Here is a 12,087-nt window from a genome sequence, read left to right on the forward strand (position 1 = left end):
TTTCTTAACAGATGCAGCAACTTTTTTATGAGAATTATGAACAGAACAAGAAGGGATACATTAGAGATCTCCATAACAGTAAAATTCATCGAGCCATCACCCTGCACCCCAACAAAAACCCGCCCTACCAGTACCGGCTGCATAGTTACATGCTCAGCCGTAGAATAGCCGAGCTTCGCCACCGCACCATCCAGCTGCACCGGGAGATAGTCCTGATGGGCAAGTACAGCAACACAGAGATTCACCCTGAAGACCTCCAGCTGGGAATCCCTCCTTCCTTCATGCGGTTTCAGCCCCGCCAGCGAGAGGAGATTCTGGAGTGGGAGTTCTTGACCGGGAAGTACTTGTATTCAGCGGCTGAGGGCCAGCCCCCTCGGAGAGGGATGGACTCGGCCCAGCGGGAGGCCCTGGATGACATTGTCATGCAGGTTATGGAGATGATCAATGCCAACGCCAAGACCCGAGGGCGCATCATTGACTTCAAGGAGATACAGTACGGTTACCGCCGGGTGAACCCCATGTATGGCGCCGAGTACATCCTGGACCTGCTGCTCCTGTACAAAAAGCACAAAGGGAAGAAAATGACTGTCCCTGTGCGGAGACATGCGTACTTACAGCAGACCTTCAGCAAGATCCAGTTTGTGGAGCATGAGGAACTGGACGCCAAGGAGTTGGCCAACAAGATCAATCAGGAATCCGGATCCCTATCCTTCCTCTCAAATTCCCTGAAGAAGCTCGTTCCCTTTCAGCTCCCTGGGTCAAAGAACGAGCACAAAGAACCCAAAGAGAAAAAGATAAATATATTGATTCCATTGTCTGGGCGTTTCGACATGTTTGTGAGGTTTATGGGAAACTTCGAGAAGACGTGTCTCATTCCCAGTCAGAATGTAAAGCTTGTGGTTCTGCTTTTCAATTCTGACTCCAACCCCGACAAGGCCAAACAAGTGGAGCTCATGAGAGATTATCGCATTAAGTACCCCAAGGCTGACATGCAGATTCTGCCTGTGTCTGGAGAGTTCTCAAGAGCCCTGGCCCTCGAGGTAGGATCTTCCCAGTTCAACAATGAATCTTTGCTCTTTTTCTGTGATGTTGACCTGGTGTTTACGACAGACTTCCTTCAGCGATGTCGAGCAAATACAGTTCTGGGCCAACAGATCTACTTTCCAATCATCTTTAGCCAGTACGATCCAAAGATTGTTTATAGTGGGAAAGTTCCCAGCGATAACCATTTTGCCTTCACTCAGAAAACTGGCTTCTGGAGAAACTATGGGTTTGGCATTACCTGCATCTACAAGGGAGATCTTGTGCGGGTAGGTGGCTTTGATGTTTCCATCCAGGGCTGGGGGCTCGAGGATGTGGACCTTTTCAACAAGGTTGTCCAGGCAGGTTTGAAGACATTCAGGAGCCAAGAAGTGGGGGTGGTGCACGTCCACCATCCTGTCTTCTGCGATCCCAATCTCGATCCCAAACAATACAAAATGTGCTTGGGATCCAAAGCATCCACATACGGGTCCACACAGCAGCTGGCTGAAATGTGGCTGGAAAAACACGACCCAAGCTACAGTAAAAGCAGCAATAATGGCTCAGTGAGGACAGCCTAACGTCCAGCTCTGCTGGAAGAGACATTTTTAATTATCTAATTTATTTTTCAAAAATTTTTGTATGATCGGTTTTTGAAGTCCATACAAGGATATATTTTACACATGATTTTCTTACAAAGGACTCCTTGGTGATTGAGCTTTTTGAACAAAAATGTGATCATGTTTGCCTTTGAACACACTTTCTTGCTGAACGTTGTGTAGCAGACCTGCTTAATGATGACTTGAAATGTACCGATGAACAAAACTCTGTTGTTTGGTTTTGTTTTTTTTTTTTACACATTTCCTTTTCAGACCCCACCCCCCTTGCTACAGTCCTTTGGCAGAAAACACAAACGTTCCTGCAAAGTATTATTGTAAGAAAACACTGTAACTCTGGTAAATGTTTTGTAACTGTTAACATTGCACAGATTCTACCTTTTGTCTTTTTTTTTTTTACGACGATTTTATTTCTTTTTAAGCCATTTCATGTTCCAGTTGTAAAATAAGGACATGTGACTGTAGCTGTATCATCCTCGTCGAGAGAGCTTTCCAGAGTTGATCCTTTCCCCCCAAAATGCTGCTTGCGGTCACATAGTTGTTTCAGAAGCAAGGGGAGAAGGAGAGGCAGAGTGAGATGCACGGCTGTTCTTGTTGTGACTCATGTGGCTTAATGGACCTGGCGTTAAATTCCAAGATGGATTTGGTACTTTTTTCTTCTCTCTTCTTGACCCTTCTCTTTAGAGGGTAAACTATTATTAATATTTAGAATGGCAAAGAAGAATTACTGTAATAAATCTAATGTACACAAGGTAAAACAAAAGCCCACCCTAATGACAGCATGGGGGGAAACGTATTTCGGTTTTGTTCACTTCATCCTGTCTGTGTTACGTTATCGGTGGAAGCGATTGTTTTCATTCTTTAATGACTGTTTTGTTTTTGTATCTGAAATACCTTTAATTTATTTAATATCCATGTTTAGAGCTCTGCCATTTCTCAAGTACCCACTAGTCGTTAGTATTTATATGTGTATCAAGAGTGTGTTTGGTGTCCTTTGATTTGCAGTAAACTGATCTCCAAAGATTTCCTTTTGAAAACGCCTTTCCCTCCTCAATTTCTACATTCCTTACTGTTTTACTAAATATTAAGTGTTCTTTGACAATTTTGGTGCTCATGTGTTTGGGGGACAAAAGTGAAATGAAGTGTGTCGTTCCACCGGAAAGTTTGTTTTCAACTCACAGATCAAATGTGCCTTAATAAATTTTTTTTTTCATTTAGATCTCAGTCAGTAACAGATTTGCCATTTTAATACGCATCGTTGGAGATCTGCTTGTTTGTAAATAGTCTGTTGCTCATTTGGGAAAATAAACCAGTGAACAGTATTTTTCTATTGTACTTTTCAGGACCATTTTGTCTCATTACTCCCATTTTAGCTAAAAAATTATATTATGTTTGGAGAGTAAAAAACTGAAACACTGATTTCTAAAAGTTTTTAAAGTTATTCGAGGGGAATATTTGTGTAGACTGCCGCTTGGGAGCAAAATGAAACTTTCAAGTGCCTCCTCTTCTGCTTTCTCCCAGAATGAACTTGCCCTTTGTTCCTGGTTGGCTGGTCAAGTCTGTGTTCCCTAGAACAACGGTCTTCAAACCCATTTCAAACCCTCTCTGGCTTCTTGGCACAAATGCACCTTCCTGGCCCACAGTGGGTTCAGCTGGGCCCATTAGAACCTGTTGTAACAAGTGCCCACATGATGCTGCATGCACGAACACCCTTGGGGTTTTAGGACAGATCTACCTACAGGATAAATTGTGTACAGTTGCTATATAATCCAAGAATCAAAAAAAGTAAGACCTTTGATACCAAGGTAGTAAGCTTTGTGGAAGCCAGTCCTGCTCCCAGGACAGGTATTTACCGTGTAATGACAGTTAAGACCCAGCATAATAACATTGTGCTTTCAGGAGGAATTGCTGTCATTCAGCCTAATTGTCATTTACTTTGTGGGGATGTTTAGTTTTCCTTTGGAAAAAAAAGCCCAGACATTTTTATTTCTCAGTAAGGAAGAGTACAGTATCCACCTCGCTGACAAAGGAAATTCTCTAGCATAATAGTGAACGATGGGGATTTAGGACCAGGTATGAGCAGTGTCCTTCCAGAGCTTGAATATCTGTCCAGCATCGTGGTGACGTTTTGTCAAAGTTCACATTTCCTTCCTGCTCCCGCTCTTGCTGGGATCTGTTCCTCTTCCTGATGCCTGTGTGGATGTATGTGGAGGGGCTGGCCTCCCTTCCTGAAGATGCTGCCTTTAGCAAGGGCAGGTCCCCTGTCCTGGTCGGGCTAGACCTGGGCTCTGTGCCCACTGACCTCCTGCTTCACTCTCCTTCTGGCCTCTCCTCATCTGGCTAGGCCAGGGTTCCTCTCACTAAAGCACTCTTCCAGATCAATAGCTCAGGTACCCTCCTGCCTCAAGAGTGCGCTCTATAGGCCCCCTCCTCAGGAGCCTTCTCAGACCAAACTGGGGTCCAAGTTTCTGGGGACAAAAGCCTCTTTTCTGCTCGGACCTCTGTCTGGAACTTTCTCTGCACACCACTCTGCTGGCCAACCAGACCGATCCTCCCCCCCGCCCCCCCCCCCCGCCCCGAGCCAACTGAAACTCCCATTGTCCACATGGGTATCCTCCTGGGCCCTTCCAGTGTAGATGTGACACTGCTGAATTTAATTTTGTGTTCCTGTGATAACGTCCTCATGGGACCCTGCCAGTGGTACCTAGGCACATTGAGCCCTTTTGTCTAGAATGACAGTGTCCTGCACTGTCCCCAGCCTTGCCATTAGCACACAGTTCCCCATCTTGTGCATTCCCGCCACTGCCTTTGCTATGGTTCCGTGGCCCACCCACACTCATGACCTGGAAATAATTGCTGCTTCTCTTAAAACTCTGAAGGCTTTCTGGTTATACTGTTTTACTTGTTACTTTACACTTCCTGTGTATCACTGTATTTAAAAATACAGAAAAGTACTGAAATGACCCATAGCCCCACAAACTGCCTGCAGTACTTAGAAATGGAAGCCTCGTAGTGAAGCTGGTTGGAAGGGGGAAGTCACAGTGCTGCACAGAGGCTGGAAGTGGAGCCTTCCTCTCCACTCTGGCCATCCAGCCCTGGGGGCCCTCCCACAAAGAACCGCCAGGTCTGTGTGGCCTAGTGGGGAAGGGGCGGGTGTGAACCATGTATGAACTAGCTTGGTAGTGTTTTAAACAATTCATTTACACAAATGAGAACCACATGTTTGCTTGGGTGCGCAGGCCTGTGTGACCCTCCTCCGGTTGCCAAAGGACATAGGTGGGCCTGGTGCTCTGATGACTTAGCGGACCTATTTCTGGAGGGCAGGGCGGGGCCAATGGGCTTCCCCAGGGTTGTAGGTGCACGTGTGGGAGCCCTGCCCAAGTAGGTGTAGGGGAGCCTTGTCTCATGGGGCAGACGATTGCATCTCACCTCTGAGAAGGGGAGCTAACACGCATCTTCACTCCTAGCGGGCTAGGGACGCTTATCGTTTGTCCTGTGTGATTTAGCAGAATGACAGTCTGCCTCAATCCTGTGCTCTTGGAGGATCACCTAGAGGAGGACAACAGTTAAGGGGAATGGTGGGTTTTCAGAGGCATGCTGATGCCAGGTCTCTTGCCTTTTAATAAAAGATCTGTCCTGCAAGAAGGTGAACACCTGCGGGACTGCCTGCCTGCTGGGACTCTCTCAGCTGCTCAGGGGCTCTCCCCTGGCCCCAGATTTCAGGCTATTTACTTGTCCTTTCTTGTCATGGAGGGAAATAAGTGCCAGCCCTCCTGTACCTGCGCTGGCGCCTGCCCTGGGGGATTAGGCTGTGTTACTGAGTATAAATTGCTGTAATCTCTGCTGCAAAGGAGCTTACGTGCCACAGTGACTGGGGGCCAGCCAGGAGGGGATCTGTCTGCTGAAGTGGCTGCACAGGGCTGTACCTACCTCAGTGGGTCCCACTGTGCTCTTTCAAGCCCTCGAAGTATGGGTTTCTGTTCCACTTGAAGGAAAAGGCTGCTCATACCAAATCTGCTTAGTCAAACTTGTTATAAATGTTGCAATGCATCAGATCAGGTTACAGCAACCCATTTTGTATGACTTTCAGTAAAAAAAAAAAAAAAAAACCACCAAAAACCTCGTGTTAGTTTTTGCTATGCTTCACAATTTTTGGCTTTTTGCAGGGATGTGGGGGAATGGTAGAAGGAGGGGGAGGTGGGGATAGAAAAATCTTCAACCAGAAACCATAGGTCCAATCAGATTAGGAGCTGGTTTGTCATCAGGGCAGTTAAAACCACTTAGGTGCCTGTTGTCAGATACTTTCTCAGTGCATTTATTCGTCATTTATTATATTCCAGGTATCAGGGTTTTCTTGTCTCACTATAGACAGAACCAACATTTTGTCCTTTAAAGAACATTTTAGCTGCATCTTTTTTAAAATAATAAGCATTGTTATGCCCGACTGATTTCTAATGAAAAATATAACAAATTGGTCAAGTCATTTAATGATGCAAATTAGGCCAGCTCTGGAATCTGCTTACATGGAGCTGATGCACTGTAATGAATTTCTCTCCATCCAGCAGCTCGTCAAAATTAAGCCAGCAATGCAGTGCGTGTGGGTTGCCACTTTTTTCTCCTGCGGAAACTCAACCTTGCCGCAACTCAACACCTGGGTTGGGCCGCATCCTACCACATGCCTTGCTCAATGCTACCTACATGTTCCCAATGGACAAAGGAAAACACTTTCAGCCAAATCTCAAGGTGACCTTCAAATTGATCAATCCTGAGTAAAGTTCAGGTCTTTCTTTAGGCAAAGGCTCACTTCCTGTTACAAAACTAAAAGGGAAAAATCTCCGTCATAGGCTCGAAATGCCACCCCTCACCCCACTGCTGGAAAGCTAGAAATTTCCTAAAATTTTCCTAAAATGCACATTCAAGGAGCTGTGAAGGAAGCATTTTGGATTTTTAAGTCTGTTTCCCCTTGTGCATAACAATGTAATTCATCACGATATGGAAAATATGTGTACTAGGAAGTAGGAAAAGCCTGTTCCCACTTTGGCAAATTCCCACGGGGTTTTTGAAACATATAGTTTGATGCAAATGGTGTGTGTACAGTGCAGCAGTCAGCTCCTTGCGCCTCCACCACACACACACTTAAAACCCCTTTTTGTCCTTTGGAATTCTCATTCAAGGCTGCCTTTTCCGGTAGAGTTGAGAACATGCCCAGTGTTGGCCACCTCGAGCGCCCCGTATTGTATCTTGTATCCGGAATGACCCTGCAGTGAGCGCTGTTCCGCACACAACACGGTTTGTACTTGGACCATCAGATTTCCCGAAGCGAGGGGCCCGTCTACATCTAGGGCTGAGGGACTTGGTGTTTGGCTATTTCTGACTTCACACTAAGTCATTTGGTATTTCACGTGGTCAACGTTGACATTTTGTACCTACTAGCAATTCTAGTAAAACCTTTGAAAAATAAACTTGAACTCAGCTAAATGACCTTTGAGAAAAATTATGGAAATTTTGCACATGGTACTTTGGTTACACCATCCCGTGAGAACAGCAACTCCACAGACCCAACTCTGTTACTGCACCACTGAGTCACTTACAAAGTGAGAAAAAAGGCAGACAGATTTATTGATGAGTCAGGGAGTGAAGAGAGGCCAGTTCCAGACAGATGGCCTGTTTGGAAACAAGGTACAGTTCTCCACTCCTGGGCCACAGGCATTTGTCCCAGGAGGCGCCAGGGCAGGGGTTGGTGTGGCTGGCTTGAGATAAGAATGACTCTTTCCAGACTTCACAATGCAATGGGGGTGCTAGGCGAGGTGTGGACGTGACCAGAGGCGCCAGGCCTCCCTCTGTGTGGCCAGAAGGGCGTCTGCATTTTTGGGGTGGGCAGCGTATACATTTGAACACCGATGGGAATAAATTTCAATACTCAAAGGTGAAACTATCGATCACTTCCCTATGTTCTCAGCAAGTTTTGAGGATTCAGAATTAGAATGTATCGTCATTTGGCATCTGTCCTGCTTGAAAGCCAAAGCGCATGGCGAGATTCACAGGTGGTATTGGCTGTGGGCTGGTGTAGGGCCTGGGCCTTGGAGACTGAATGAATGGTCATTGTAGGGGCAGGCATTGAAAGGACATGTGGGGCGTCTCATGGTAGCAGAGGACGGCTGGGGATCCCCGTTCGGCCCCAGTGACCTGGAGACCTCTGAGAGATGGTCTTGGGCTCAGGGAAGGCTAGTAATGATTCCACGTACCTTCACAGCTTTTCCAGGGGCTGGAGCAGGTGGACGGCTGAGCTGGCTTACCACACAGTCATTAGTAACAGGCCTTGTTTAGAATTAGATTTGGGGATGGGCCTTTCCTTCTCCCAAAAGGATGTGCCTTCCAGCAAAAACTTGTCAGGCCCTGCCTCTCTGAGGCGGACTGTCAGGGCAGTCCTTGGCTGGGCCACATCCCCGAGAGGATGTGACATTTAACGTCCCGCCAGGTTGGAGGGGTAGAGAACCCCTGTCTGGCTCCAGATGGTAGCCCGTGGGCCTATGGGGAGTTGCTGGGCAGTGTTGGTCGCTGTGCCTGCCCAGGAGCTGGATCGTGGCTGCCAGGTCTTCCCCGAGCTAAGAGGATGCTTGGCTTCCATTACCCACCCCACTGGGGGTCCTCCAGTTAGCTCATGCCCTACAAGGGCCTCCCTCACCCGGCTAAGGGCCTGACGCTGCCCTTTCCTCCACAGCCATTCTGCAGCAAATAGCTGCCCCTGTTTTGCTTTGGGAGGTGAGTGTATCACAGAATCACTCTATTTCACCCCAAAGCCTATCTACTTCCACCCATAGAAGCATATGGTAGGGAGGGTGGGGGTTGGAGGGTTCGGCTTGCCCTGTTTCTGGCCTCCCTGCCCCCTCTCCGTGATTGCCTTTTTCTGCCTCCACAAAGTCCCAAATGAGGAGGCAAATGTCCACACACTGCAAGACTGGGAAGAAAATGTGGCACGTATGGACTTTCATAGGCTTGGCACTCACCATGCCGCAGATCCATATCTTAAAATGGATTGTCTGAGAAGATGTGGAGTTGCCAATTTGGAAGACAGATGCTGTGCAAACTGAACCCATCTTCAGGCCAGGACGCCAGCATCACGACTCCTACTGTGGAGAGAAATCGCTGTGTCGGGGTTCTGAAGGGCGAGTAGCTCCCCATCCTGTTGGGTGCTGCCAAGTGCGGCTCCTTGGGCAATGTGAGAAGCAGATTCGAGTGGTGTGCTTCAGTACAGCCTGTGCCCTCTCAGCAGAAATGTCTCTCTGTGGGAGCTAGACTTGCTGCTTGGATACAGCTCCAGAAGAACCCTCGGACCTGGGCATCCTGAACTAGCAGGGCCTGTGGTGGGGACAGGTGGGGAACAGTAATCCTGTTCCTTACAACCCAGTTTGATGCACCAGCCTGTGGTTATTCAAACCCTGGAGAGTTTGGGATGAAGGGCAGGGAATAAACACACATAGAATTAGGTTCATTGTGGGGTGTTTAGTTCATCAAGGGGTGAGAGCAGCGGCCCAGGAACCAGGCAGACCTGGGTTTGCATCAGTGATGGGCTGGAGCGGGCTGGTTACTGGTTAACAATGGGGAATCGTGTGCGGGTCACCCCAACCCCATGTTGGGTGGCCTCAGGCCGAGCCGGTGGCCCTCACCTGGCCGAGGTGGAAGTATTTATGCCACTGGAGGTGGTGAATGCTTCAAGCCAGGACTTCTTTTCCTTCCTGGTGTTTGGAGTTGGCCTTCCCAGCCCAAAAACTGGCTCGCACTGGTTGGGATCCAGCCTGCAGACAACGGGCCAGGCCCTGTGTGAGTCTGCCGGGCACTGGGTGACCTGCGACAGGTCACCTACCTGTGCCAGAGCTCAGCTTCATCCTCTAGAATGGGTGGTTATGATCACCTCGTGAGCCTGCTGAGAATTCACAGATCCTGGTTCAGCTCCTGTCACTCTGTTTCAGTGACTGTGTCACCCTCACACCGTGTCCCCACCTCGAAATTGCAGTTGCTCAAAACTCCTTCCAGACCCATATCCGGTGACTCATCCAATCCCACAATCCCTCCGGGACATAAAGTCACCAGGGTGGCCCCTCCTCCCACCCCGGCGTCTCCCCACAAAGCTGCCTGTATCGGGCAGGTCCTGCCCATTTCCTGCTCCTCGGGTCCAGCTGCTTCTTGGCCATCAGACTCTTCCTAAAAAAGATAAACCTTATCTGTCCTCTCCTGATTAGACGTGACCTGGGTTCCAGTCCAGGCATCGAGGCCTGACTGCCCCGCGGCCACCCCACTCGGCTCACCTCCGCTCTGACTTTCCAGCCTCATCTGAGCCCAGAACCTCTGCTCCCAACACCACACCTCCCTACCCAGAAGGAGACAGGAAATCCCTCTTAAAACTGCAAGCTCTGGCCCAGATGGCATTCTCTGCTTGGAATGCCCGCCTCCTCTCTCCTGGGCAAATTTGCAGAATCCATCGCAATGTGACCCTCTCGCCCAGATCAGCCTGGGCACCTCAGATGGAGCTTCATCATGCAGCCTCACCCATCCTGGGCCCCCTTGCCGCTCACCTTCGGAGGCCCTAGCTCCTAGCTGGGGGCTTCTTGTCTCCAGCTGCTGCTTGTCTGGCTGCCACACCAGACTGGCCGAGACTGGGGCTCACTCACCTTTGTGACTCACCAGGGGCCTGGCAGGTTGTGCAGGCAGCATTCGTTTCCCTTTACTTCTATTCTAGGCTCTTGGCTGCGTTATTTGCCAAGGGGAAATAGCAACCAAGATGAAATATTTCTATACAGACAGCCTGGGACATTCAGTTTTTAGGTGAAAACAATCAACCCGCTTTCAGTAAGAGCTGTAAGAACAAGAACCTTACTTCAGAGACGTGGAATGCTTTCCCTCTTGAATCATGAAGCTAACATTTTGGGAACAGTTACTAAGTGCCAGGCACTTTATATGTTACTTCATTTGCTGTTTCCTAATCCCTGTGAGATCAGTATTCTGACCTCGGTTTATAAGAGAGGAATGGAAGCTCAGAGAGTTTAGGTGACATGCCCGGGGTCACAGAGCTCATAAATGGCAGATCCAAAATTCACACCAGATCTTTTTTTTCAAAATCCATGTCTCAGGCTGTGGGGGGAGGTGGTGGTGGTGGGGGCGGTGGGGGGGTGGTGGGTGGAGGAGGGAGTGCTGGGATGGGGTAGGGAAGGGAGGAAGTGGTGTATCTACTTGTCAGGGAATTTACGGTCCTCAATTTAGAGCACTCACAGAGTACCAGGATGTGGGAACCCACTGAATGGAGTGTTTTCAGAAACAGCCTTTTAAGAAAAGGGCAGAATGCATACACACTTTATCTTTTACTTTTTCTCTACCTTTCTGAATGCTTAATTTTTTTAAGATCCCCCAAACCTACAATTCAATATAGATACAGTAAAAACATTTTTTTTCTCCAAAATATACAGTATTTAGAAGAGTTAAAGTTCGGATGTTGGAATGCCTTGTATCAGACTCACTCTCCCATTGATAGTCATGATAAACTACGGACAAAGTAACACACACACACAGAAAAAAATATTTAAAGATTTGAAAGCACTAGAGAGTGACAAAATTCAGGCAGATACCAGAGAGATCTGATCCTTGAATGATGGCAACTGTGTATTGTGTTGGTTTTTTTTTTTTTTAATTTATTTATGATAGTCACACAGAGAGAGAGAGAGGCAGAGACACAGGCAAAGGGAGAAGCAGGCTCCATGTCAGGAGCCCGACACAGGACTCTATCCCGGGTCTCCAGAATCGCGCCCTGGGCCAAAGGCAGGCGCCAAACCGCTGCCCACCCAGGGATCCCCGCAACTGTGTATTGTTATAATCACACGTGTTATTTATCCTGCTCATCCCTGGAGGGCACCCTCCTGGCCACAGAGCACAGGAGGATAGGGGCTCAGAAAGTTCCACTATTATCGGCTCGAGGTGTCAGAGGATGGAGTGTAGAGTTGACAGCGCAGCTGGCAGTGGAGGAAGGACATCCCAGGAAGCAGGGACATGGAGGAGGGAAGCCCCAAATCTGCATATTGACTGTTCTCAGAGCCAGTTAATCCTACACTGTGCTTGCAAAGGGGAGACTCCAAGAATCACAGCAGTAAGCAATAGCTGTAAAGCAGGAAAAGCTAATTGAAAATTTCATCTGCTTCCCATTACAGTGGAGTCAGTCTTTGGAGTTAGAATCCCACGTAGTTGGAGGACCTTCACAAACACCGGGGGATTTCCATTGAAACCCCAAAGGGGCTGCGTGTTAGGAACAAAGACTATGTCTCAGATTTGTCCTAAGACCAATGGCAAAATCAAAACAAACTTCTCCCAATAAAGACTTGTGTGAAAAACAAGTCTCCACAAAACTGAGATAATCTGTCAGGAATTTAACGGTCAGGTATTCACAAAAATCAACACTCTTCAG

The 12,087-nt window shown here is 48.1% G+C and overlaps 1 protein-coding gene and 1 long non-coding RNA gene across 3 annotated transcripts in view; one reads left to right on the forward strand and one right to left on the reverse strand.

The window, feature by feature from the left end:
• Nucleotides 1-2,959, forward strand: part of CHSY1 (chondroitin sulfate synthase 1) — a 73,378-nt gene extending 70,419 nt beyond the window's left edge. For both annotated transcript variants that reach the window (XM_077869440.1, XM_077869435.1), the window contains exon 3: nucleotides 12-2,959. In XM_077869440.1, the coding sequence (XP_077725566.1) occupies nucleotides 12-1,601 (1,590 nt within the window). In that variant the 3' untranslated portion in view covers nucleotides 1,602-2,959. The remainder of the gene's footprint in view (nucleotides 1-11) is intronic.
• Nucleotides 2,960-7,232: 4,273 nt separating this feature from the next.
• Nucleotides 7,233-10,283, reverse strand: LOC144296329 (uncharacterized). The gene is made up of 2 exons (XR_013363499.1): nucleotides 10,211-10,283; nucleotides 7,233-8,767 (listed from the first exon to the last, which is right to left on the reverse strand). It is a non-coding gene; the product is annotated as an uncharacterized LOC144296329 (long non-coding RNA).
• Between the last annotated feature and the right edge of the window lie 1,804 nt (nucleotides 10,284-12,087).

Source organism: Canis aureus, chromosome 2 (genome assembly GCF_053574225.1).
Source record: "Canis aureus isolate CA01 chromosome 2, VMU_Caureus_v.1.0, whole genome shotgun sequence".
Lineage (NCBI taxonomy): Eukaryota > Metazoa > Chordata > Mammalia > Carnivora > Canidae > Canis > Canis aureus.